A 27,027-nucleotide genomic window follows, 5' to 3' on the forward strand; every position below is an offset into this window, starting at 1 on the left:
TTCCTCGGAAATTTCTGCAGGGATTCTTTCAGATTTTTTGTACCTAAAAACTCTTCAAGAAATCTTTCGAAGAATTCGTATAGAAATTTATTCCAAAATGTTTTGATGGATTCCTTTGGAAACCCCAAGAGGGAATTTCTTAATTTCTTTAAAAATATTGAAGGGATTCATTGAGAAAATATGCAAGGAATGTTTCTGAAAACCGTCCACAAATTTTTCAAGGAGTAGTTCTAGGAATAGTTTCAGAAAATCCTTCGGCAATACTTGCACTCTTGCAAGAATGCATCCAACAGATAATTAGTCCGGATATACCTCCAGAAATACATTTTTTTCTTTTGAAAATTCTTTAAGGCCTCCAAAAAGCTGTTTCTTTTGATTTTTTTTCCGAAAATATTACGAAATAATAAGAAGTTTCTCCTCAAATTATTCCAGGAGTTCGTCCGAGAATTCATTCAGATATTCTACCCGATTTTTTATACGATAATTCTCCCTGCAAACATTTTCGATGAGCTTCTATAATAAATCTTCAAGATGTTTCTTCCAGAATTCCGGAATCATTCAGATGTGCATACGGAAATTCTGCTAGAAGCTCATACAGATTTTTTTTTCCTAGAATTTTCCAGGAGATCCTCCAGTTATTCCAGAAGTTCTTCAGGAAATTGTTCTACAGTGCTCCCGAGAATTTATAACACAAATATCGGTGGACATTTCTAACACAAATTTCCCGATTCCAGAAGAGTCCTCCTAGAAGATCTTTTGGAAGTTCTCATAAGCCTACTGGAGTTCCTGAAGCTCCTCCGAACATATTTTGTGGGAATTTCTACCGAGAGTTCTTCCAGAACTCTTCCGTGAGTCCTTCAAGAAGTTCGTTCTCAGAAATAACGTAAGAACTCTACATAAATGCTGCGGGAAAATTTTCAAGAAGTTTTTCTGGCAATTCGTCCAGGAATTCTGTTGAAAATTCTTCAGAACGTTTCCTCGGAAATTCTTCCCAATGTTCCAAGGAAGACCTTACATAAGTTCCTTGAAGAGTTCTTCCGGAAGTTCCTCATTAAGAAGGGGTTCTTATAATATTTCCAGCAACTTTTCTAAAAATTTTCCATGAATTCTCAAAAAAATTGCTCTGGAATGTTTTACAGAAGATTCACTGGGGAACGTTCTCAGGTATTGTTACAAAAATTCTTTCAGTTCATTTAATTTCTCTGGAAGATTCTCCAGGACTTCCCAAGGAATTCTTCTAGGGGTTCCTCCAGGAACTTGCCAATGAAACATACCGCAATATCACCGAGACATTATGCTGAGGATGTTCTGTGGATATTTATAAGAGTTTCTCCAGCTATTCTTCGTAAAATTCTTTCGAAAAATGTTTAGAAGTTCTCTAAGTACTGCTCCAGGAACCCCACCAAAAACATTTTAGGGTTTCTTCCACTCATTCATCTAGAAGATCTCCCAAGGATTCCCTTAGGATATTTCCAAAAGATTTCCCCCAGGATTATCATTTTAATAAGTTCTTCAAATTGGTTCGATTTGATAAGATAGATTTTTCAAAAAATCACCAAGCATATATCTCATAAATTCCTTTAAGAGCTCCTCCAGTAATTACTCCAAGCATTTCACCAGAAATTCTTTCAGTGATTTCTCCAAGGCCTCCTTGATGAATTTCTGCAAGGATTTCTTCTGGATTTTCCCAAATTTGATATTTATAAAGATTGTTTTCCAATGATTTTCACATAAAATTCTCCGCAGATTCTTGCAAGAGTTGCTCCAAGCATTTTCTTTAAAGATTCCTCAAGTACTTTTCCGAGGACTACTCAAAGGATTTATATCAGTATGTTTTTAATTATTATTAAAGTACTGCAGCACAAATTACTGAAAGATTTCCTCCGCAAATCAACCCAACTCCTGCAAGTTTTACAGGACCTCAATAGAAATTTTTTGATTAGTTCCTCTAGCAATACTCCCAAGAATTTCTCTCAAAAATCTTTAAAAAATATTCTGTGGAATCTCAAGTAAATGTTTCCTAGAATTTACTGCATAACTTTCTAAAGGAATTCTTCCGAACTTATATTCAAAAAATCCTGTTTCTAAGGTTTTCTTCAAAGATTTCTGTAAGGAATTCTTCAGGGATTCCTCTAACAAAATTCTATCTTTTGAGACTTCAAGGACTTTTTCAATTATTTTTTGGAAGGAATCCTTTTGGAATGCTTCCAAAGACTTCTCCGGTAAATCTTCCAAAACTTTCTCACAAGCAAATTTCCAGGATTTTTTTAAATCATCCAATCTGCACTTTTACAGGAATTCTTCCAATAATTTTTCTGCGTTCTTTAAATGGTTCACCGGGATATTTTCAATGATTTCTCTAAACAATATGCCAATCAATCCTCCAGAAAGTCTTTATATAATTCTTCTTAATATTCCTTCATATATTTTTACTGAAATTTATTCAGGAAATCTCCAACACTTGCTCAAGGAATTGATTTTTTTTAAATAGATTGTTCTTCAGCAACCCTTCCAAAAATTACTCATAGAAATAGTCCGGAATTTCTTTATCTGGGAATGCTTGCAGTATTCCTGCTGAAAATCTTCATAGAATTTCTTAATAAATTTCTCCACGAACTATAACAAGGATTACTCCAGTAATTTTTTCAAAGATGCCTCAAGAAACTGCTGCAATTGCAGATCGCTTCAAGAATCTCTACATAAATACTTCAGAAGAAGAACACTTACAGCGTCACAGACGGTTTCTCTAGTAACTTCTTTAGGAAATCCTTGAACAATATTCGGAGAAATCTATGGGAGAATTTCAAATAAATCACCAGAAGAAATCCCAAAGTTTCTCTTGGAAAAAGTATTAAAATAGATGCCCGTTAGAATTTCTGAAAAAAATGAACAAAAATCCGAAACAAATCCTTGGAAGAATTTCTTGGAGGGATCGCTTCATGAATTTCGAAAAATTCTTGGAAGGGATCTTCGTTACAGTTTCAGTTTAAAAAAATCTTTGAAAACATTCCAATGCAATTCCTTGAAAGAATTTCCGGTGAACTTCTTGCAAGATTTCCTGAATAAATCTTCTTGCCTAGGAGAATCCGTGGAAGCATTTCTGAAAAATTCCTAGAAAGAAGAATCTTTGGAAGAATACCTGTACATAGAAATAATTGGGAGAATTTCTGGAAGTGCCCTTCCGAAAAGACCAGGAAAAAATTCTGGAGAACTTTTGAAAAAACTCCTTGGGGATCGTTAGATTTTTTTAATCCCGAAAGAAATTTTTGAAAAATTTTGTGCGGGATTAATCGAAATCTATAAAAGAATTTCTCTTGAAGTGAAAAAATATTTGAGTGAATCTTTGAATTATCTTCTGCTGAGTTTTTAAATTCCTTATTAAATCAGCGGAAAAATTCCTGTAGGGATCGTATTATCAATTTGGAGAAATTCTTAGCTGAATTACCAGGCGAGCCCTTGAAATGTTTCCTGGAAGAATTATTGCAGGAATGTCGGGAGAAATCCTTTGTGGTTCTTTGAAAATTTAGAGCGTAAGGGCTTTTAATATATCCCGAAAAATTCGTTGAAGAAATTCTTGAAAAGTCCTTTGAAGCATTTACGGAGGAATAGAAAGAATTGATAGAATTTCTGAACAAATACTTGAAAGAACTGCCGAAGATTTGGTTAACAAAATGTTTTGAGAAACCATTAGAAGAATTTCTGCAGAAATTTTAGAAAAAAAAACTTGGGGAATTTCAAGAAGTTCTTGAAAAGGAATCCAGAAAATTTTCAAAAGAGTCTCTGGAAGCATTTTTGGAAAAAAAAAACCTTCAAAGAATTATCGCATATTTAATGGAAAGAATTGCTGGAAAATCCACTGCAAGATTTATTGCAGAAACTCTTGGAAAAAATGATGAAGGAATCCTCAGAAGAGTTGCTAGATGATTCCTTAGAAGAATTCTTAGAGAAATCCTTGGTACAGTTTCTTGAGAAATCCTTGGAAGAATATTTCGAAAAATTCTCGGAAGGTTTCAATGAGGAATCCTAGGTAGTACATGATTCCAACAATGAAACGAGCATAACAAACGTGTTCACGGCAGTATCCGCAAAACAATTCAGCCCAGAATGTTGATGAATTACCGGAGGAATCCTTGGAAGAATTTCTGGAGCAATTCCAGGAAAAACTCCTGGAGATGTTGGAATATATTCTCGAGAAATTCCGGAAGGAATCCTCATAAGAATAAATATGTGTAAAAATCCTCTCTTCAATATTTTTTGGAAATATTTGTGAAGCAATTCTCAAAAAGTTATCTTAAGAAAATCTTGAGAATTCCTTGAAACAATTTTTGGATGAATCCTTCGAAGGATTCTGGAGAAAATTTTGAAATTAAGCTTGGAGTTATTTTTGGACTATTGTGCGGTGCCATCAGCACTACGCTGATGCTGTGTAATCCCTGAAAAATACAGCGAATTATGCCGGAGGAATTGAAATGAGATCTTGAAGAAGCTTTTGTAAGAATTTCCGAGTGTGTCCTTAGAATATTTCCTGGAAGCATTTCTTAAGAATCTAGAGAGATTTCCTGAATAAACCCTTAGAAGAATACACGAAGGAATTCTTGAAAGAATTTCTCGTGGAATTCTCGGAGAAATTCCTTGAGGACATTTAGCATGTACCAGTGAAGGAATTTCTGGAAGAATCCGTAAAACTCCTGAAACCATTTCCAGCATTTATTCATGTAGGAATTCCTTGAATAATTATTTGTTAACTAAAGGATCCCTTGGAAAAATATCCAGAAGAGTCGTTAAAGGAAATCCTGATTGAGTCCATGGAATAATTCATGGAGGAGTCCTAAGGAAAATTTGTGGAAACTGTTCGAAAAAAATCCAGGGCAATTCTTGAAATAATTCCTCTAGGGTTCGTTAGAGGAAAGATTTCCAGTGAAAAATCTTGGAGAAAGCCCTTGTCAAAGTTCCGGGAGATATCATTTGGATAATTCCCTAGAAGAAGAAAATAATAGCTGGAGGAATATTTAGAAGAAATGCAGAAGAAGTTCTTGAAAGCATTCCTGTGGAAATTATAAAAAAAACAATTTCTGCAGAAATCCCTGGAAGCATTCCTGGACAAATTTTATGAAGTATGAATTCTTAGAACAATGCCCTGCATTAAAAAGGTGAGTTACTCAGCACCAATATAAGAAAATGTAATAATGACGGTCACTATGGCAACAACGGCCAGGGAACGTTTATGGGGGAAAGTAAAGGGAGGTTGCAGGGGCATTTCTGGGTCCCGAAGGGTTTACAAAGAGATCTCAGAAGCATTTCAAGTGTGTTTAAAGGGTCCTATCAAAGGGCTTCAGGGGGCTCCAGGGAGTCTCTGTGACAATTTAGGGGGTCTTAGTGGTGGAGATTACGTGAGATCTTGAGGTCATTGGTTTTCGGAGCAGGTTTTCGGGGCGTTTTCGGTGGTCTGAGGGCATCGCAGAGAGCTTCAGAGAATATTTGACTAGTTTTGAGTGGGTCTTAGATGTGCTACATGGGGTCTGAGGAAGTTTTAGGGGGATTTCGGAATCATTTCAGGAGGTTTCAGAGAATTTTCAGTGGGTTTCAGAGGCGTTATGGAAGCGTTACGAAGGCTTTTTCGGAGGTTTTGGAGGGTCTCAGGTGCGTGACCTGGCGTCCGAGGGGTTTTTAGAGGGATTTTAGAAGCATTTCAGGATGGTTTAGATGATTTTTAGAGACACCTTCCCTGAAGCCTTTAAAACCCTTCGAAATGCCTCTGAAGTGCCTTGAAACACCTCTGGAACATCCAGACCCCATTGAAATGTACTTGAAACCCCCGTATTTAAAAGGCCCCAGAAAGCCCCTTTGCTTTAAGTGTGTTCCTGGAACCTCGCATGATACGACCCTAACCTGAAAAACGTCGAAACGCGCTTAAAACCTCCGTAATCCCAGTGAAATGCAATGGTTTCATGTTAATTTAAAATGCCACTGAAACCACTTGGAACGTCTATAAAAAGCTCCAAAAACCTTCCTAAACACCAATCCCAGTCCCCAGCCAACCCGAAACTTTTTGAAATGCCTCTAAAAAACCTCTGAAGTGCCTTCAAACACCCCTGAAACCTCTTGTAACACCCTTTAAAGGCTCTTGATATCCCCTAAATCACTCTTAAAGTCCCTTGAAACGAGCTCCTGAAACCTGACCTGACCTGGCCCTGACGGAATGCACATAACAAGCTCAGTAAATCCCCGATACAATCCACTGAAACGCCCCTGAAACACCTCTGAAGCCCCTTGAAACCCCCTTTATTTGAGCTCTCTGGGAAATTCCAGGAAATCCTGTTGGGCGCATCATTGATACCTCAACTTAATTTATACACGAAATTCCCTCATTGTATGCCTTTTTTAATTTATGCACATTCAATCAGGTGCATAAAAAGAGGTTACAGTGTATTAAGAAAAGAAAACAAATAGGAAGCAAAGGAAAAGTAAGCATTATAATCGAACAGGAAGTAGGAAATTAGATATAATAGAATGCAAAATAGAATAAATAATGAAATTATAAATAGTATAACGGAATAGAATATAAATTGATATGGGAAAGGAAAATAAAGAAAATGGGCTAGAATAAAAAGAGAATAGCGTAGAACCAAATCAAAAAACAACAGATTAGATTCCCATAAAACCTACACGATCAATACTCCCCTATAAATTCAGCGCCGTACGTAGCCCAATCGCTGGAGTGGTTCTTCTTCTTCTACTCCAAGCAAGGGGTGTGCCACTCGTATACCCAAACGCCCCCATAAATAGGGAAAGATAAAGCGCTCCAGATAACAAAAGTGCCTCCTTTTGGCTTCGAAGCGGCTCGGGAGCTGGCAGGGTTGTTGAATGACAAGCAAAGCCTCCAAAGAGGAAAACACTCCAACCGAAGCTAAACGACGAAGACGACGACGACTACGGATTGGAATGGAATGGCCAACTCTATATGTACGGCGACAGCAAACCATGGTGGAAAACGGTGGAGTGCTTCCGCTTTCACAATAGCATGTGTTTGCAGTTTGGTCGCGTGCGTTACGTCGCAAACTGGTTCGGAATTAGAGGACAAGGTCGATAGAAACTAAGGAATATATTTTCTTCCTCAGCAAAACTTGATTTTAACGAGGATTTTGTTAGAACAATGATCCTGTTTTAAATCTGGGTTCTGTTTAATAAGGATTGTGTTTGAAGTATCAAACAGGATTTTATTTGGAGCCTCCAACAGAGATGTTCCTGAAACGGATTGTAAGTTAGCCTACCTTCTGTCTATATCACCTTGTCACGGTCTAGCCACCGGAATAGTTATCCTTCGCAAATGAAAGGACGACTTCTCCCCACCACGCCACGTCGTCGTTTGATAAGTGAATTGTTTGGTCTGCCCTCGGTGGTACATCCACACTGCACAGCCCACATCGAGAACAATCCGGCTAAGTAGCAAGCGAGAAAAACATCCAATGCTTGAGTCGGAAAGAAATATTTGGCCTAGACATGCAAAAGTGCTGTTCTCCGACGACGAATGGGTTGAATGGAGTCCCGTCGGTGCTGTGGGTTTTTGTTTCGCCACCGCCATCTCATTCAAGCTTTTGTACACTGTTCTACTAAACACTTCAAATCAAGTCCGATCCGATCTTTAATCGACGGTTTTTTGGTGCTTTCTTCTTTATCCTTCGCAGGGCCCGCCTTCTGGGGGCTGATCAACCCGCAGTGGAACATGTGCAACAAAGGTCGCCGCCAGTCGCCCATCAACGTGGAACCGGATAAGCTGCTGTTCGATCCCTATCTCAGGTCGCTGCACATCGATAAGCACAAGGTGAGTTAGTTGAGGTTGAGGTAGATGCCTCCAAGGGAAAAGTTGCGCTTCCAGCGAAGTCAAACCCTTTTGCTGTAGGCAGCCTTCATGGGTGGAAAAGCCGCGTGACGCGGCAGAAATGATGGAACGGGAATGGCAAATTTATTATCATCGTCATCATCGTACACGTGGCACATTGAAGAAGGATGCAGAATAGGAGGGTGACAAAAGGAATAAAATGCACTCCAATTCCATATTTATCACAATAATCCTAATTCTTAAAGAAAGATCTGACGAAATTGAGTTTTAGAATTTTAGAGTTTTTATTATGTCGTTAGATTTTTAGAAAGTAGATTCGGGTGTTTCATCGGGAATTCCTTCAGGAGTTCCTCTGGGGTTTACTGTGGGAGTTTCTCCGGCATCTGTTTCAGTAGTTACACTGGGATTTCCTTCAAGCGTTTCTCCGAGAATGCTTTCAAATGTAACTCCGGGGATTCCTACAACAGTTTCTCTAAAAATTCTAAAATGCGATTGCCAGTATCATCCAGTTCGTGTTGTGAATATCAAACATGGTTTTACAATGACTTAACCATTCTTGGGCCCATTAACGCCCGAATTATGCCACAATCACAGTAGGTGTCTGATTTTTTTCTGGAGTACCTCAACCCCATAAAAGAAAGTTATGGTAATCATTTAAACGGAAATCTACGGTGAAATTTTCGTTTTAATACACAGTGGGGCATATGCGCATGAAACGTTGAAAAAATATGTATTTTTTTGTGCAGCTACCTTATTCTATGAGCTAGGTAAATCTATTTTAGATGACTGATCATGATGCAAAGAATAGTTGATATTCAGTTAACCCATATCCGCCCAGCGTCCTATTTATAGGACAGATGCCCCGAACGCCCAGCGTCCTATAAATAGGACAGTCCTTTGGCTGTGAATATCTCCAGAATTATGCAAAATTTTGGAATACTTTCTTCAGAGAAGATGTTCTTCACACCCATACCTTGCTCATAGTGGACAATATAGTTTGTGACTTGTTCACCAGGTGGCGTAAACGATGCTGCAAAGAATGCATATTGTCACGATCTGTGAGCATCATTTCCAATGCGAAAAAAAGTTATTTCCCTGGAATCTTGACAATGGTTAATAATTTACAGTTCATTTCTTCGGCAGAGTTGTTAATCACACATTCCTTAGGATGTGGAGATGGTAGCAAGGATATTTAAATTCAAGATGGCGGCTTTGGTTCCAAGATGGCGGTCAAAACTCCAGAATATATGCTTTTTAACGACAATACTGCTTCGAATACTATGTAATATGGGTATCTATCGATCGGGCTTCACAAGTAGAACTCAAAAATGAATATCCGACGCCACTTTGAAATCCAAGATGGCGGACCATATCCGATATGGCGGCCACGGAATGGTAGTTTGAGCTATGATACCATGCAGTATGGGTATCGATCGATCGGGCATGATGAGTAGAAGTAAAAAAATCAATATTTTACGCCATTTTGAAATCCAAGATGACGGCCACGGAATGATAGTTTGATCTATAATACCATGCAATATGGGTATCGATCGATCGGGCTTCATGAGTAGAAGTCAAAAATCGACATTTGACCCTATTTCGAAAACCAAAATGGCGGACCATATCCAAGATGGCGCCCATGGAATGGCAGTTTCAGCTATGATACCATGCAATATGGGCATCTATCGATCGGGCTTCATGAGTAGAACTCAAAAATGAATATCCGACGCCATTTTGAAACCCAAGATGGAGGACCATACCCAGGTTAGTGGCCACGGAATGGTAGTTTGAGCTATAATACCAGCAATATGCGTATCTAAAGGGTAGATGGTAGGGTAGAGGGTAGGATAGAAGGTGGAGCAGACGGTCGGGTAGAGGGTTTGGGTGAATAATAGAGTAGAGGGAGTGGAGTAGAAGGTTAGGGTAGAGGATAGGGTAGACGGTAGGGAGAAGGGTAGAATAGAGAGTAGGTTTGAGGGTAGGAAAAATGTTAGGGTAGAGAGTAGGGTAGACGGTACGATTAAGCACTAGACTAGAGGGTACGGTAAAGGATATGGCAGTGGTTATAGTAGAGGATAGTTTAGAGGATAGGGCAGATGGTAGGGTTGAAGATTATGATAGAGCGTAGGATAGAGGGTTGGAATAGAGGGCAAAGAAGACAGTAAGGTAGAGGCTAGAGAATAGGGTGAAGAATTGAGATGAGATTAGATGAGCTGAGGTTCTTTTTTGAGATACCTTCAGGAATTCTTTCCAGGATTTCTTCAGGCATTCCTTTCGAGAATCTTCTCAGGTTTATTCCCGAGATTCCTTCAGATATTGCTTCCGAGATTGCTGTATGGAGTTCTCTTCAGGGATTTTTGCAGGCGTTGTTTTGGAAAATCCTGAAAGGATTCTGTTAGTTATTCTTTTCTGCATTCTTTCAGGGATTTGTGCTGGAATTCCTTCAAAGATACCTTCCATGGTTCCTGCTACACTAGTTTACAGCATTTTTGAACTCGATAAGCTGATGATCATTTTTGGTGTAGAATCAAGCCCTGAGTTCGAAAACGCGAAGGAAAAAAATTACAGTAGAGCGGAAATTTTTTCGACTTTCCATACAAGGTTGATGATTTGAAATCGATTTTTGTTCTATTTTTAAGCAACGTCGCTCACTTCACACATCTCATTCTCCGTAATCAATGCTACGATTGAGCTGATTTTTTTACTGCAACTCGCCTACATATGATATGTCAAATAAACGTTGAGAAAGAATTTTTAGAATGTTTTTTTCTTATTGTAAAAAATACATTTCTTCATATATTTTTGGAAATTTGGCTAAAATTTAAGGAGATCGTCCCTAAAACTCGCCAATATCTTGAATTTCATCAATCTGACGCAAAACCTGCATTCAGATGATCGAATGGTATTGTATTCAGCTTTTAATTTATGGAAAAAGATTTGAAATTGATTGAACAAAACGCAAGATATTTGAATTTTAGTAAATTCCATATTTTTAAAAGTTGTAAAACTCGAAATTGAGCTAAAACTCAAAAAGTGTTCTACTTAAAAATTTTTGAAGCACGGTTTCGAAATCAGTACTAAATTGTGCTTCAAAAATTTCGGTCGTTGACAGAAGTTCACGACTTTCGTTTTATTTTGTAAACTTGTGCTATTATTCCTTAAGGGATCCCTCCCGAAAAAAAATTGAAAAAATAAATGTTTCTTCCGAGATTGTTTTCAGGCAACCCTAGATCATAGAGACATCTTCTATGGTTCTTGCAGGAATGTCTGCTCAGCTTCTGGCCGGCATTCCTGTCATGATCTTTCTAATTTATACATCAGGTATTCTTTACGGGATTCCTTCAGGAATAACTTCAGGGATTTCTGCCAGAATTGCTTTAGAAAATCCTGAAAGGATTCTTTCAGGAATTTTACCCAGCATTCTTTCACGGATTTCTTCTGGAATTACTTCACAGATTCATTTTAGTATACTTTCAAAATGTTCTGTCGAAACATATTTAGAGAATCCTAATGGAATTCTTTCTATGAGTCGGGATCCTCGCTCGGGATTTATACAGCAATTCCTCCCGGGATTTCTTCTGTGATTATTTCAGGGATTCCTACCAAGCTTTCAGTTGAAATACCAGATATGACTCTCAGAATTCCTTCTGTATATCCTCCCGGGATTCATTCGGGGATTACACATTATCTTTTCGATATAACTTTGTTAGTGCCCAGAATAACACCATAAAATTCACATATTGTTCACGAATAAACAATCATGAAGTAGTACAAACATAAGTGGAGAAGCCGTGTAGAGTATATCTGGTTGAAATTTTATATCAAAACATGGAATGATGATGAACCAGGGCGTGTTAGTAGAATACCTGTTGCCGTTCTACGCATAGTTGTCCCATGTTGAAAAACTTGAAACTGAGAAAATCGCGATTGAAGTTTCAAACAGGTTTTTCATGTTTTTTGGCCAAATGGTGCAACAAAACGGATTCAAGTTTTTACAGTATCATTAGAAATCGCTTATATTTTCATGCCTGAAGTATTTCCAATCAAATATTTTTAAAAATATAGTGTTTTAGCAAAAAAAAAATGATTAGTGGGACTGTTATGCCTAGAAATGTGGTCCTTTTGGCGAAATTTCTACGCATATCAGTCCCACGATAATTAGTCGTCTCTTTTCACGCTCGATGTGGTCTGTTATGTACTTTTTTGTTACATTTTTTTTAATAACAAACTATGTTAGCTTCTCTTATAACATTATAAGACTCTTATGCATAAGGCTCAAATGTCTCGAGGCAAAACGGAGCCGAAAGACAACATAAGAGTGACATCACATTTTATCACTTTCTTCATAATCGGGTAAGTAGGAACTAGGTGAGTGAGTTGGTGAACAAGAAGTTGATTAGTGAATTGATGAGAGGATGAATGTGAGGGACTCCAAGATTAAGTGAGTTGGTGAGTGAGTCAGTTACGAATTAGGAAAGTTACAGCGTACAGAGAGTTGCCCCGTTAATTTTAATGTGTTGGTAAGAGAATTGTTAAATTGGTGAGTGTGTGTGGGATAGTAAGTAAATGAGTTAGTGAGTCAGTGAGTGACATGGTGAGTAAGTGAGTTTGTTGGTGTATGAGTATATGAGATCTGTTCCGTAGGAGTGAGTGCATTAGTAAGTGAATTAGTGAGTTACTAAGTGAGTTATAAAGTATGGGTTTCGTGGCCGTGCGGTTAGCCGAAAAGGTCTTTAGACCGAAAAGGTCTTTAGGCCGAAAAGGTCTTTAGGCCGACAAGGTCTTTAGGCCGAAAAGGTCTTTAGGCCGAAAAGGTCTTTAGGCCGAAAAGGTCTTTAGGCCGAAAAGGTCTTTAGGCCGAAAAGGTCTTTAGGCCGAAAAGGTCTTAAGGCCGAAAAGGTCTTTAGGCCGAAAAGGTCTTTAGGCCGAAAAGGTCTTTAGGCCGAAAAGGTCTTTAGGCCGAAAAGGTCTTTAGGCCGAAAAGGTCTTTAGGCCGAAAAGGTCTTTAGGCCGAAAAGGTCTTTAGGCCGAAAAGGTCTTTAGGCCGAAAAGGTCTTTAGGCCGAAAAGGTCTTTAGGCCGAAAAGGTCTTTAGGCCGAAAAGGTCTTTAGGCCGAAAAGGTCTTTAGGCCGAAAAGGTCTTTAGGCCGAAAAGGTCTTTAGGCCGAAAAGGTCTTTAGGCCGAAAAGGTCTTTAGGCCGAAAAGGTCTTTAGGCCGAAAAGGTCTTTAGGCCGAAAAGGTCTTTAGGCCGAAAAGGTCTTTAGGCCGAAAAGGTCTTTAGGCCGAAAAGGTCTTTAGGCCGAAAAGGTCTTTAGGCCGAAAAGGTCTTTAGGCCGAAAAGGTCTTTAGGCCGAAAAGGTCTTTAGGCCGAAAAGGTCTTTAGGCCGAAAAGGTCTTTAGGCCGAAAAGGTCTTTAGGCCGAAAAGGTCTTTAGGCCGAAAAGGTCTTTAGGCCGAAAAGGTCTTTAGGCCGAAAAGGTCTTTAGGCCGAAAAGGTCTTTAGGCCGAAAAGGTCTTTAGGCCGAAAAGGTCTTTAGGCCGAAAAGGACTTTAGGCCGAAAAGGTCTTTAGGCCGAAAAGGTCTTTAGGCCGAAAACGTCTTTAGGCCGAAAACGTCTTTATGAATTTTTCGGCCTAATGACCTTTTCGGCCCAATGGCCTATTTTGCCTAATGACCAACAAAGCATACAACTGATTAAGCTTTTGTATTAATATTAAATGACAAGAAAAATGTACCGTAATCCGGGGTCAAATTGATCACTTTAAAACAACTTTTGCGGATAACATCAGTGCCTGTTCAAATATTACCAAAAGAATTTCTGTAAAACCAGTACCCAGTGGATCTCCATGGAACCATGTGACCAGAGTTGATGTACACGTGCTGTAGTCCCATGTACGGGAGCCACATTGCAAGCGAGCTCCCAGGAGCACTGTACATTTTGAGACTGAAAGTTGTGCGCCTCATTTTTCTCAAGATGTGTCTCATGAGCTTCGTCTCATGCGCTGATTAAATTAGAAAATTTCACGACAAAAACTTCCTAAACGAACGAGAATTGAAACCTTAACCTTTGCATTGAGAGTCCCTAATGGTATCGCATAGGCCAACCAGACACTTGAGTTGTGTACGGAAAAAAGTTGTTGAGGTTCTTCGTTACCAAGAAGATGTTTTTCACCTTAGATACCAACAGCTCACGCAGCGCATGAGACGAGCTCCCCGGGAGCTATGCGCCAAGCTCGCACCCACCAGATTTTCATGAGCCTCCTAGCAGCGCAGCACACTGCGATTTTGAAGAGCTGTGAGACAATTTGGTGTGAGGCTCTCTGTCACATTTTTGTACACATGAGCAATCGGAAACTCTGCATGTGACAGAATTTTGTTCAACAAATTTAAACTTTAAGTTAAATAACTTCAAATATCAAAATACTGGAAATGCCACTTTGGGGCGAAATTGATCAGTACACAATTAAGCATCGGTTGGAAAGGAAAATTTCCTTCACCACTTAATTTTGCTCTTCTAAAACCGAATAACGCGTTTAAAATCTTACAACTAGTGAATTTATTACTTTAAATGCAAAATTAAATTTCGAAATTTCCCCTTAAACGCCTAAAGTTAGGCAATTTCATTTGAAATAAGTGATTTCTATCACAAAAAATTACTATTTCTTCATAAAATGAACTTTTTATAACAATTTCATTTTCTGATTAGCTGCATTACATCCCTACCAAGGCTCCACAAAAATGTTAAAACAGGGAATTCACGGGAAGTCCTATTAGCTATTGATTGTTTAGTAGCAATGATTTCAGCTAAATGAGAAATACATTGCAAATTCCTTGAAAAAGTGAGGCAAAACTAACATTTTCTAAAAAAATAAAAGTCTACACTCATCTCTAGACATCTACGAATCAGATGACGTAAAAAGTTTAAGATCATTACGACGCTTAAGAGTTCCTAGTATGGAATTACAATGTAGTACCCGAGTGATCAATTTCACCCCGCTGATCAATTTGACCCCGGTTTACGGTACATATCACACTCAGATTTGATTACCGAAGTCGGTAAAATTTTACTGGGTTTTTGAACAGCAGAGTTAAGTCGGTAAACGATTGTGAATACCGAAAAGTCGGTAACACTTAAAATTTCGATCTGTCAAACAAATACTGAAGTAGTCGGTAATATTTGATATACATGTTACTGCCTTTTTCGGTAATCTAAAATTTTTTTTGATTATGGTCTTGCTGAGTTTTTCAGTTCCGGAAAATATTTTGTTCCCTCCCGGTCTGCCCCACTTTCGATGCATTTTACATTTCAGTCTAGGTCCTTCCGATTCATGTGCCCCTGCCGACCGCTTTTGGAAGGATTGAAAATCTACGAAGTAACTCCGACAGAACCGGAACGACCTCAGGACGAAGCTCGATGTGCGGGAGAATCCAGTCGGTGCTCGAGTAAATATTGTTCTATCTGGAGATGCGGCAAAATGTATTCAATTTGCTGTGTTATAACACTTCCACTAACAAAGTCCCTGAAGATTTATCTAGCGAATGAGGCCATTCCAGTTCTGTAGGTGCAGTAGATTTCCGAATACTTACCAAACAAGCGGCAAAGGCACATGAATCGGAGTTAAAAATGTTAAATTATGATGAGAGCAGTTTCACGGCGATAGCTCTGATGATCGCAGCTTTTTTTTTTCTTTTTTTGACAGCTGAGCACTCGCGGATTACTGTTTACATTTTACTTTAACGGAAACTCAGTAAAAACGAATCGATGCTGGAAAGTCGGTACTGTTTTTTTACTGACATTTGACTGAACTCAGTAAATCTCCAACTTTGCTGAACCCTCGGCACAAAATATAACCGTATTCAGTAAAATGTCAAAAAATATTACCGAACAACAGTAACGTTGTATGAAAATGCTGTACACTCAGTAATTTTTGTATTTTACGGTTCAAAAACCGTAAAACAAATTACCGAACAGAGAAATCGAAAATGAGTGTGTACATATCATTGAAATAAAATATGTTTAGAAATATGTACAACAGCTGAAGTTTTCAAAACATTCTGCACCATGCCTTCCTCTGCTTGTATGGGTCATATGAATAGGAACCCCAGGATGGATTGGGAGTTATTTGCCAATAGAGGCTTCATGCTTCATGTATCTTTATTTGAATATAAAGGGTCAGAATGCCGTTGGTAATGGTACGGTTCTTCATTCAGCCTATTCGAAAACAAGCAGTTACGGTACTATGTTCACTTTTAATACAAATACAATAATAAGAATATAATGCTTTTGGGATCTATCATTTCTTTTACATATACACAGAAAGCCGCTTATCTACGACACAACTTACTAACTACCGTTTACTCAAGAATTCACTTACTCATCAAGTCTCTGAGCGTCTAGGTCGTTTGTTTATCAAGTTACTCAATAACTCATTAACACATTCATTCAAAACAGTCACTCACTTACCCATCAATCCATTAATAAACCAACTCACTTATCAAATCACTCGCTTATCATCTTACTCATTTACAAATCAACCCACACACTTACAAAATCTCGCGCACTAAGTCACTCACTCACTCTTCAATTCACTTAATCGGTTGATCGCTCATCAATTGATATAGGTTTTGATTGCTTGTTCAGTACCTCCAGCAGTTCGTCTTCGATCAAATTATTGGGATAACATATTGAAATAAAAAAGTGAAACGCATCAACTCACTTGCCAACAATATTTCAAGCTTGCTTAAATTCTGAAAATTTTCACATATACCAGTCATTCAATTCAGCAACCTCTTTGTCATTATATTGGATCGGCTTCGTCATGCTTCACGACATTTGAGCCCCTTAATTAAGTAAAAAAAATTAAGTTTGGTTTATGAGCTCAACGCGCATTGCAGCAATATTTGAATTTAGATTGAAACTGCAAGTTGCGAAGAAATAACAGTTTTTGTTTAACTGGAAAACAAGTTTCTTCCCAGCTGGGGTGTAATGCCAACATAAAAGAAGAAATTATACCATGCAGTATTGAAATAGCCATGCTATTAGGTGAAGTAAGTTACTAAAATGCTTAATGTATCGGTTTTACGTAGAAATTTTATAGTGGGACTGTTATGCGTAGAATTTCAGTTGTGGGACAGACATGCGTAGAAATTCAACAGTGGGACAATTTGACTTGACATGTTTTTCATTGAGTCTTCGAACAAAGTATATTATTTTCTGATGTTGTATGAAAATGTACGTATAAATAGAGCGCCCGGTGCAAAAAAGTCAAAATCGTCAAAAAGTAACATGGGACAACTATGCTTATAACGGCAGAATAACTGTATACATTCTTCGGGAAAGTTGTAGATCAATCAATTACGAGCAAGTTTGCTGAAGACACTTTTTATGTAGCTTTAAAATTGACCAATCTAGAGGTATTTTTCTGAACAAGCTTAGGGTGGTTCAAGAAAAACCGGTTTTCTGGCGTTAACTTTTTCAGTTTCGATTTTTCATCAAAGTCGCCCAAGAAACATTTGTAGAGCATTTGAAGACGCGTCGTTTCGTGCACTGAGATGGTCGTTATCTCTTTTGGTTCAAAATTCACAGGCGATTTTTTTAAAAAATCATAGTTTTTTAAAAAGAATTTATGATGGGTTGGGGCAAACATAAAAAATATCTTTTGCCCGCATTTAAAAGAAGAAATGTTGTTGTAAAACATATCAAAAAATTAGAGGGGTGTTATTTTTGTAACTCAAGTTAACCCTCTAATACGCAATCCCGCCTTTAGACGGGGTATAGTTTGAGCATTTTTGTAATTTTTGTTTGGTGGAAAATCAAATTTTTTATATTTTTGGCTGATATTGAGGACTGTTCTGTATATCTCAAATGGTTTTTGGTGTATTTTAAAGCGTATTTACATTTTTTTTTTAAATCATTGAAAAATTGATGTTTTGGTCACCTTTTAGAAGTCACTGTTTATTTTGTATTGAATCGCTACAATTAACATATTTTAAATTTTTCCCAAATCATTCTATCCTTGTTAAATAGTTTAAGGGAATCGAATACACTCTAAAATTATTTTCCTCAAAATTACACGGAAAATGAAATTTTATGTGAAAAAAATTTAAAATAATAATATTTCAACAATAATCATAAAATCTCAAAATGTTTTCATCTCAAAAAATCCGTTCCCCAAATTGGCTTCCAGGAAAAATATAAAAGTGTGGGGATGTTCAAAAATAAAAATTAGAAAAATCAAAAATTGAAATTCACGAAATCGAGAATTAAAAAGAATCATCTTCCAAAACATGTTTAAATCGATTTTAGATGACGAAAAATGATATTTAGAACAAAATCAAAAATTTGGGTTAAAAATACTTTTTAAAGCTCTAAAAATGGATCTTAGACAACTTTGATGAGAAATTTGAAATAGAAAAGATAAAGCGTTTAAACCTTTTTGACCAAATTTGGAGCATTTTCCCATAGTTTTCATAGGGTGACGCTAGAACAAATCGTTGTATTGCTTTATCTCTTTTGTTTCAAATTTCTCGACAAAGTCGCCTAACAACCACTTTTAGAGCTTCCAGCGCTCAGCTGAGATACTCCAGCTGCTCATCGAGCGCTGAGAATGTTGCCACGTCATTCCGTTCGAAAGATATTGATGATTTTCTAGAAGAAATAGGCACTTTTCAAGTATTTTTCACTTGAGTTACAAAAATAACACCCCACTAATTTTTTGATATGTTTCATAACAATATTTCTTCTTTTGAATGCGGGCAAAAGATATTTTTCATGTTTGCCCCAAGCCGTCATAATACCTTTTTTAAAAAAAAATGATTTTTTAAGAAAAATGTCTGTAACTTTTGAATCAAAAGAGATAACGACCATCTCAGCGCACGAAACGACGCGTCTTCAAATGCTCTACAAGTGTTTCTTGGGCGACTTTGATGAAAAATCGAAACTGAAAAGGTTACGCAAGAAAACTGGTTTTTCTTGAACCACCCTAAGCTTATTCAAAAAATACCTCTAGATCGATCAATTTTAAGGCTACATAAGAAGTGTCTTCAGCAAAGTTGCTCAAAATTGATAGATCTACAAATATCCCGAAGAATGTACATATATAGTTATTCCAGCAAATGAAAAAGTTTGGTTCCCAATTTCTTTGAAAATATGGACCACCCTAATTTTCATGTATATTGAGAAGAGGGCCTTATTTTTAGGAACAACTTTGTAGAAGACCATATTAATCTAGAAAATCATTTGAAGGCGCTGAATGCATCTTTCCTCGAAAATCTGTTTTGTGGACCATTGTGCAGGGATGAAATGAATTCCCAACCGTAATTTACTTGAAGAGAAAAATTCACTTGAGTTCCGGAGAAGAATTCACTTGAATTCCTGAGAGAAATTCACTTTAATATTTGAGAGGAATTCACTTGAATTTCAAGGAGAAATGCACTTGGATTCCTAGGTGGAATTCACCTGAATTCCTGAGAGGATTTTATCTGAATTATTGAGAGAAATTCATCTGAACTTCTGTGAGGAATCCACTCGAATTCTTGGGAAGAGCTTGCAAAGTCCTGGAAGAAATTCATCTGAATTCGTAGAAGAAATTCACCTGAATTCCTCAGAGATTCACCAATCTTCCAGAGAGGACTTCCCTTGAATTTCTTATATAATTAAATCCACGTAAATTCTTTAGAGGAACTCGCTCGAAGTCCTAGAAAGAATTCATTTGAAATCCCGAGGAATTCATTTGAAATTCTGAGGAGTTTACTTCAATTCCTAGAAGGAATTCACTCGAATTTTTGAGAGTAATTCACTCAAATTTCTGAAGGAAATTCACTTAAATTCTTGAGAGAAATTTGCTTGAATATCTGAAATAAATTCATTTGATTTCCTGAGAAGAATTCACTTCAGTTCCTGAGAGGAATTCACTAGAATTTCTGAGAAGACTTCACTAGAATTTCTGAGAGGACTTCACTCAAAATCCTCAGAGAAATTCGCTTGAAATCCTGAGAGTAATTCTCCTTGAATTCTTGAGAGAAGTTCGCTTCAATCTCTGAGAGAAATTCGCTTGAATTCCTAAGAGAAATTTGCTTAAATTGCTAAGAGGAATTCACTTGAATTCTAAAGAGAATTCACTTGAATTCCACAGAGGATTTTACCTGAGTTTGTGAGAGGAATTCACCAGAATTTCTGAGAGAAACTCACCCGCATTTGTGAGAACAATTCACCAGTTTTGCTTAGAGGAATTCACCTTAATTCCCATGAATTTCTGTGAGAAATTCACCTGAATTTCTGAGAGAAATTCATCTGAATTTCTGAGAGCAATTCATCTGTATTTCTTAGAGGAAATCCTGAGAGCAACTCACCTGTACTCCATACAGGTCCATTTGAAATTACCTGAATTCGTGAATCAAATTCACCAAAATATCTGAGTGGAATTTACCTTAGTTCCTGAGAAAACTTCACCTGAATTCCTGAGAGGAATTCCCCTAATTTCTGAGAGGAACTCACCTGAACTCCAGAGATGAATTTACCAGAGTTCCTGAGAGGAACTCACCGGACCATTAACAGGAGTTCCTGAGGGCAATTTACTTGAATTTATGAGATCAAGTTATCTGTATTTCTTTTAGGAATTCGGCTGAATTCACCTGATTTTCTGACAGAAATTCATCTGAATTTCTGAGTGAACTTTTCTGAATTTCTGAGAGAAATTCACCTGAATTTCTGAAAGAAATTCACCTGAATTTTCGAGGCAAATTTATCCGAATTTCTGAGAGAAATTTTTCTGAATTTCTGAGAGAAATTCAAATGAATTACCGAGAGAAATTTTTCTGAATTTCTGAGAGAAATTCACCTGAATTTCTCAAAGATATTCAGTTGAATTTCTGAGAGAAATTCATCTAAATTTCTGAGAGAAATTCACCAAAATTTCTGAGAGAAATTCACCTGAATTTTTGAGAGAAATTCACCTGAATTTTTGAGAGAAATTCACCTGAATTTTTGAGAGAAATTCACTTGAATTCCTGAGAGGAATTTACCTGAATTCCTGAGAGGAATTAACCTGAATTCCTGAGAAGAATTCACCTGAATTCCTGAGAGGAATTCAACTGAATTCCTGAGAGGAATTCACATGAATTCCTGAGAGGAATTCACATGAATTCCTGAGAGGAATTCACATGAACTCCTGAGAGGAATTCACCTGAATTTCTGAGAGAAATTCACTTGAATTTCTGAGAGGAATTCACCTGAATTACTGAGAGGAATTCACCTGAACTCCTGATAAGAATTCAACTGAATTCCTGAGAGGAATTTACTCGATTTGCTGAGAGGAATTCACCTGAATTCCTGAGAAGAATTCTCCTGAATTCCTGAGAGGAATTCACCTGAATTCCTGAGAGGAATTCACCTGAATTCCTGAGAGGAATTCACCTGAATTCCTGAGAGGAATTCACCTGAATTCCTGAGAGGAATTCACCTGAGTTCCTGAGAGGAATTCACCTGAATTCTTGAGAGGAATTCACCTGAATTCCTGAGAGGAATTCACCTAAATTTCTCAGAGGAATTCACCTGAACTCCTGATAAGAATTCACCTGAATTCCTGAGAGTAATTTACTCAAATTCCTGAGAGGAATTCATCTGAATTCCTGAGAAGAATTCTCCTGAATTCCTGAGAGGAATTCACCAGACTTCCTGAGAGGAATTCACCAGACTTCCTGAGAGGAATTCACCAGAATTCCTGAGAGGAATTCACCAGAATTCCTGAGAGGAATTCACTAGAATTCCTGAGAGGAATTCACCAGAATTCCTGAGAGGAATTCACCAGAATTCCTGAGAGGAATCCACCAGAATTCCTGAGAGGAATTCACCAGAATTCCTGAGAGGAATTCGCCAGAATTCCTGAGAGGAATTCACCAGAATTCCTGAGAGGAATTCACCAGAATATCTGAGAGGAATTCACCTGAATTCCTGAGAGGAAATCACCTGAATTCCTGAGAGGAATTCACCTGAATTCCTGAGAGGAATTCACCTGAATTCCTGTGAGGAATTCACCTGAATTCCTGAGAGGAATTCACCTAAATTCCTGAGAGGAATTCACCTGAATTCCTGAGGGGAATTCACCTGAATTCCTGATAGGAATTCACCTGAATTCCTGAGAGGAATTCACCTGAATTCCTGAGAGGAATTCACCTGAATTCCTGAGAGGAATTCACCTGAATTCCTGAGAGGAATACACCTGAATTCCTGAGAGGAATACACCTGAATTCCTGAGAAAAATTCACCTGAATTCCTGAGAGGAATTCACCTGAATTCCTGAGAGGAATTCACCTGAATTCCTGAGAGGAATTCACCTGAATTCCTGAGAGGAATTCACCTGAATTCTTGAGAGGAATTCACCTGAATTCCTGAGAGGAATTCACCTGAATTCTTGAGAGGAATTCACCTGAATTCCTGAGAGGAATTCACCTAAATTCCTGAGAGGAATTCACCTGAACTCCTGAGAGGAATTCACCTGAATTCCTGAGAGGAATTCACCTGAATTCCTGAGAGGAATTCACCTGAATTCCTGAGAGGAATTCACATGAATTCCTGAGAGGAATTCACATGAATTCCTGAGAGGAATTCACATGAATTCCTGAGAGGAATTCGCCAGAATTCCTGAGAGGAATTCACCAGAATTCCTGAGAGGAATTCACCAGAATTCCTGAGAGGAATTCACTAGAATTTCTGAGAGGAATTCACCTGAATTCCTGAGAGGAATTCACCTGAATTCCTGAGAGGAATTCACCTGAATTCCTGAGAGGAATTCACCTGAATTCCTGAGAGGAATTCACCTGAATTCCTGAGAGGAATTCACCTGAATTCCTGAGAGGAATTCACCTGAATTCCTGAGAGGAATTCACCTGAATTCCTGAGAGGAATTCACCTGAATTCCTGAGAGGAATTCACCTGTATTCCTGAGAGGAATTCACCTGAATTCCCGAGAGGAATTCACCTGAATTCCTGAGAGGAATTCACCTGAATTTCTGAGAGGAATCCACCTGAATTCCTGAAAGGAATTCACCAGAATTCCTTAGAGGAATTCATCTGCATTTCTGAGAGGATTTCACTTGAATTCGTCATTGGACTTCACCTGAATTTTACATAGAAATTAACCTGATTTCCTGAGAGGCTTGGAAGTTGACATCGTTGTCGCCGCCAAAAGTAAGACGATCGGATGTCGCTGGATCTAGAAGAAACAGAATAAGCAAGGTAAAATAATACGGTATAAAGCGAGATTGGTAGCGCAAGGTTTCGCACAACGCGGTACGGCCTGGATTACGACGAGGTGCTCGCCCCCGTCGTGAAACAAGTGACACTTCGCACTATGTTGACCGTCGCCGGACGAGACGTTGGGCACGTTGATGTGAAGACGGCAGACCATCTATATGCGGGCAACCAAACCAATAACAAGGAATACGACGGGATTGTGAAGGCATTGGCTAGAGAATTCCAAAGAACAACGCTTGGTGAGGAAAAGCATTTTATGTGGATAAGAGTGACAAAGGAAGCAACTGTTTGGACCAAACAAGCTGGTTGAGCAATTTCGACTTGCAGATGCGAAGGAATCACGAATTCCTATGGATGTCGGTTATCTACAGCAAAAGAAGGAGTTGGAGAGTCTGCCGAACAAAGACAAGTTCCAGAGCCTCGCCGGTGGTTTGCTGTACCTATCAGTGAATGCCCGGCCAGACAGCACTATAAGTACATCGATTCTTGGAAGACAGGTCGAGCAAGCCAACGAATGCGGATTGGACGGAAGCGAAAAGGGGTTCTGCGCTACCTGAAGGCGACAAGTGAGCTGAAGGTGGTGTTAGGTGCCTGGCAAAGAAGAACTTCAGGGGTACACGGATGCAGACTGGGCCGGAAATGTGAAGGACCGGAAATCGAATCAGGGCTTGGGTGGTGGCTCTTTCATCGACCGAAGCGGAGTACATTTCGTTAGCTGAAAGTTGTCGGCAGGCTTGTAAACATTCGACACTTTTCACTACCTTCGTTTCGTTGCCGCGGTCGGGTGTCAGCTTGCTTTGTTTCATTCGAGCGCGACCGCTACCTCTTACACACAACACGAGGGGCAGAACGAAGATTAATAAACAAAAAAGTGGATCAAATCATCGTCGTCTGACACGATGACATTTGTCTAATTCCAGCTTTTTGAAAGATTTCAGCCAATTTTAATCAAGATTGGTATAATATTAGTTTATTCGTGTGTGATAAATCGACTACGACACATACATTTATCCAAAACAGCTCTCTTTATGGGAAAGACAGGAATAACAAAAACCGAACCATCTCCCGGAGACGCAATCGTGATCAAGCGCATTCATTCGACATTTTTGTTCCGTACAGTAGTTTGATCGCTTGTGTTGCGAATGTTGGAGACAAAGGCAGCCGAATATCGACGAAAAGGTGTCAAAGACTGTGATTGCTAACAAGACTGGTTGTCGGAAGTTGCTCTGGCTCAAAAAGTTGATGACGGACTTCGGGGAGCCTGTACAGAAACCAGTGCAGATCTTCGAAGTCAACCAAAGTTGCATCAAGATGTTGGACGAGAGGCTTAAGGACAGACTTGTAAGAATCGCAAAATGGCCGACTTTGGTACCTACTCACGATTATAAGCGCACAAATCTCTTCGTAAACAAAATCAACATACGTGTTTGTCCTATTTTAAGCTTATTACAAGTGAGTAAACACAAAATAAAAAATGCACTGTTGTTTGAAGCTGGCTTCTTGAGGTTTGTTCGCCTGGAGCTCACATGCACTGTTCAAGCGGGATTTCAAGACGTTTGTCCTTAAAATAAAATTCAATGGAAATTAAGAATTTTTGGGCGATTTCGGATGTGTTTCGTGTTAGTTCAAATACGATAGAAATGTTTATAAAGGTATTTTATTTCAAGTTTTATACAATGCTCGACGGTTGTAGTAAGTAACAAACTCGAATGCAATCTTACAATTGTTTTGTGTTACAGTTTTAAAATTACCTAACGTATAATTTATCTACAGGAGCTATGCCAGATACTTTCGCGTTCCATTATTGGATATGGTTCATTAAGCTGCGTAGAGTATGAGTGCCATCATTAATCTCACGCTTGCATATTCACCCGATTCGAAAACAAGCGATTACGACACCGATTGATTCAGTTCTTTTTGTTTTCATGCATGCTCACTTCTACTACTAGAGAGTACCGTAAAACGGGGTATCTTTGATAATGCGGGTAACTTTGATAGTACGGTCGAGAGTACGGCAGGCATTTTATATTTTATCTTATAACTATGATTTCTTCAAACAGTTGAGAAAAAGCTGAACGTGGATCAAAACTATACATATGAAAGTCAATTTCAGAGATATTTTCATAACAAACAAGCTTATATTGAACTTTTTGGGCGCCTTCAAACAATCTGCGCTACAACAATGTTTTGACAATATTGTCAACGAATGGGCGGCCACTTATTTTTGGTAAATCGATCATAGTGGATTATAAATCTGGCATTGAATCTCTTAACAAACCGTGATTCTACGAATTGGAATCAATTTTGTAAATTGGAACAGAACTCTCCATGCACCGATAAACGCTTAAAAGTATTTAATGCCCTTATAATTTCATGTAGCTTAAACTTTTGTTTTCTAAATATGTTTATAATCATTCAAGAAAAAAATCCAATAATGAGCTCCCACTACATGTAGCATATAATAGGACAATGACAGTCTGTAATATGATAATGTACCGTAAAAAGTATACTTTTACAAAAAAAAAATACTTTATTCACTGAGTTTTTCACTCAGTACTCAACAAACTCACTTTTATATGTAGAATTTTGCATGAATCTTCAGTTTTTGCTATAAAAACTCTATTTGGTCTGTTCTATACGGCTTCTCCCATCATGTTGATCAGTGTACGCAGAATATGGCACCGCAAGCGAAAACTAGGCAACAAAGAAGGCACGGCAACGACGCTTTGTTTTTTCGTTAGCAGATAATGACAAAATCGCTCCCGAGTTTGCTCACAACAAAAACGGTAGGAATATTTGTTTCGTTCTATTCACATCGTGATTTTCGCATTGTTTTACAACTGAAACTCGACTCAGAGGTTTGCAAGAGTCTTAATTCGTTCAAATACTTATGAATTCGATCATGTGGGTTTATTTATTGTTTTATTGCTCTCATCGCCTGCCATGCGTTTGTTGCGGAGCGACTTTGGGATAAATTCTGATTACTTAGCGACATTCACTTGGTGATCTAGGTCATCCAAACTATTCTGGAATCAAGACCTTCAAGCTTTACACTCTTGTATCTCTTTACTTTATTCTTCCACGATTACCTCTGTTGTATCTCGTAATGTTTTGAGTATTTCTTTGTGTTGCTTGTGCATCTACTGACATACAAATGATCTTTATGGTATTTGGAAGTGTCGGAAATTACCCAAGCATTCCTCTAGGCGTTCCTCGGAAATTCCTCCAGGAGTCCCTCAGAAATTCATCGTGATGTTCTCCGAGAACATCTACGAGTTCCTAGGGAATGCCTCAGGACTTCCCGTTAAATTCTTCAGGAGTTTCCCAGCAGTTTCTCGAAAGTTTATTCAGGAGCTATTCTGGAATTCCTTCAGGAGTTAGCATAGCATAGCATAGCATAGCATAGCATAGCATAGCATAGCCGACCGTACACATCCTGGGGTGGCTGTCGATAGAGAAGTTTAATGCGCCAGAAAAGTTGCCTGGGACTTGACAAACCTTTCATTTAACGAACTCTCGACACCTGGCCAGGTCCTTACGATCAGCGGGGATGGGAAGGAAATGTTGATTAGATATCTACTCAGAATATGTCCAAGAACTTGGCCCACTTCATAGATATCTGGAGTTGGAAATTGGATAGGGTTTAATGGGATGCTTTCCTTGGCGAAAAAGCGTACAAGAAATTGTCATGGTTTAATAATTTACCTGGTTACCACTGAAAAAGTAAAAATAAGCATTAATCAAGTCGCACAAATTTCGTAGATAGTACAGCCATAGACCACAGTTGTGAGGATTGCCTCCTTCCCGTCGGATACCAAAACACAAAGATTGGAGACTTCTCTCTGACTTCTCAACAAGACTGACGCAATCCTCCAGAGTTGTTCTGGCCTCGTTCTTGCGAAGCTCTCGGGCCTAGGAGTTCCTCAGAAATTAC

General features: G+C 38.3%; 1 protein-coding gene across 2 annotated transcripts in view; it reads left to right on the forward strand.

Moving 5' to 3' along the window:
- LOC109427498 (carbonic anhydrase-related protein 10) overlaps nt 1–27,027 on the forward strand; it is a 213,329-nt gene that overhangs the window by 91,845 nt on the left and 94,457 nt on the right. For both annotated transcript variants that reach the window (XM_029855841.2, XM_029855840.2), the window contains exon 4: nt 7,686–7,822. In XM_029855841.2, the coding sequence (XP_029711701.1) occupies nt 7,686–7,822 (137 nt within the window). The remainder of the gene's footprint in view (nt 1–7,685; nt 7,823–27,027) is intronic.

Source organism: Aedes albopictus, chromosome 1 (assembly GCF_035046485.1).
Source record: "Aedes albopictus strain Foshan chromosome 1, AalbF5, whole genome shotgun sequence".
Taxonomy (NCBI): domain Eukaryota; kingdom Metazoa; phylum Arthropoda; class Insecta; order Diptera; family Culicidae; genus Aedes; species Aedes albopictus.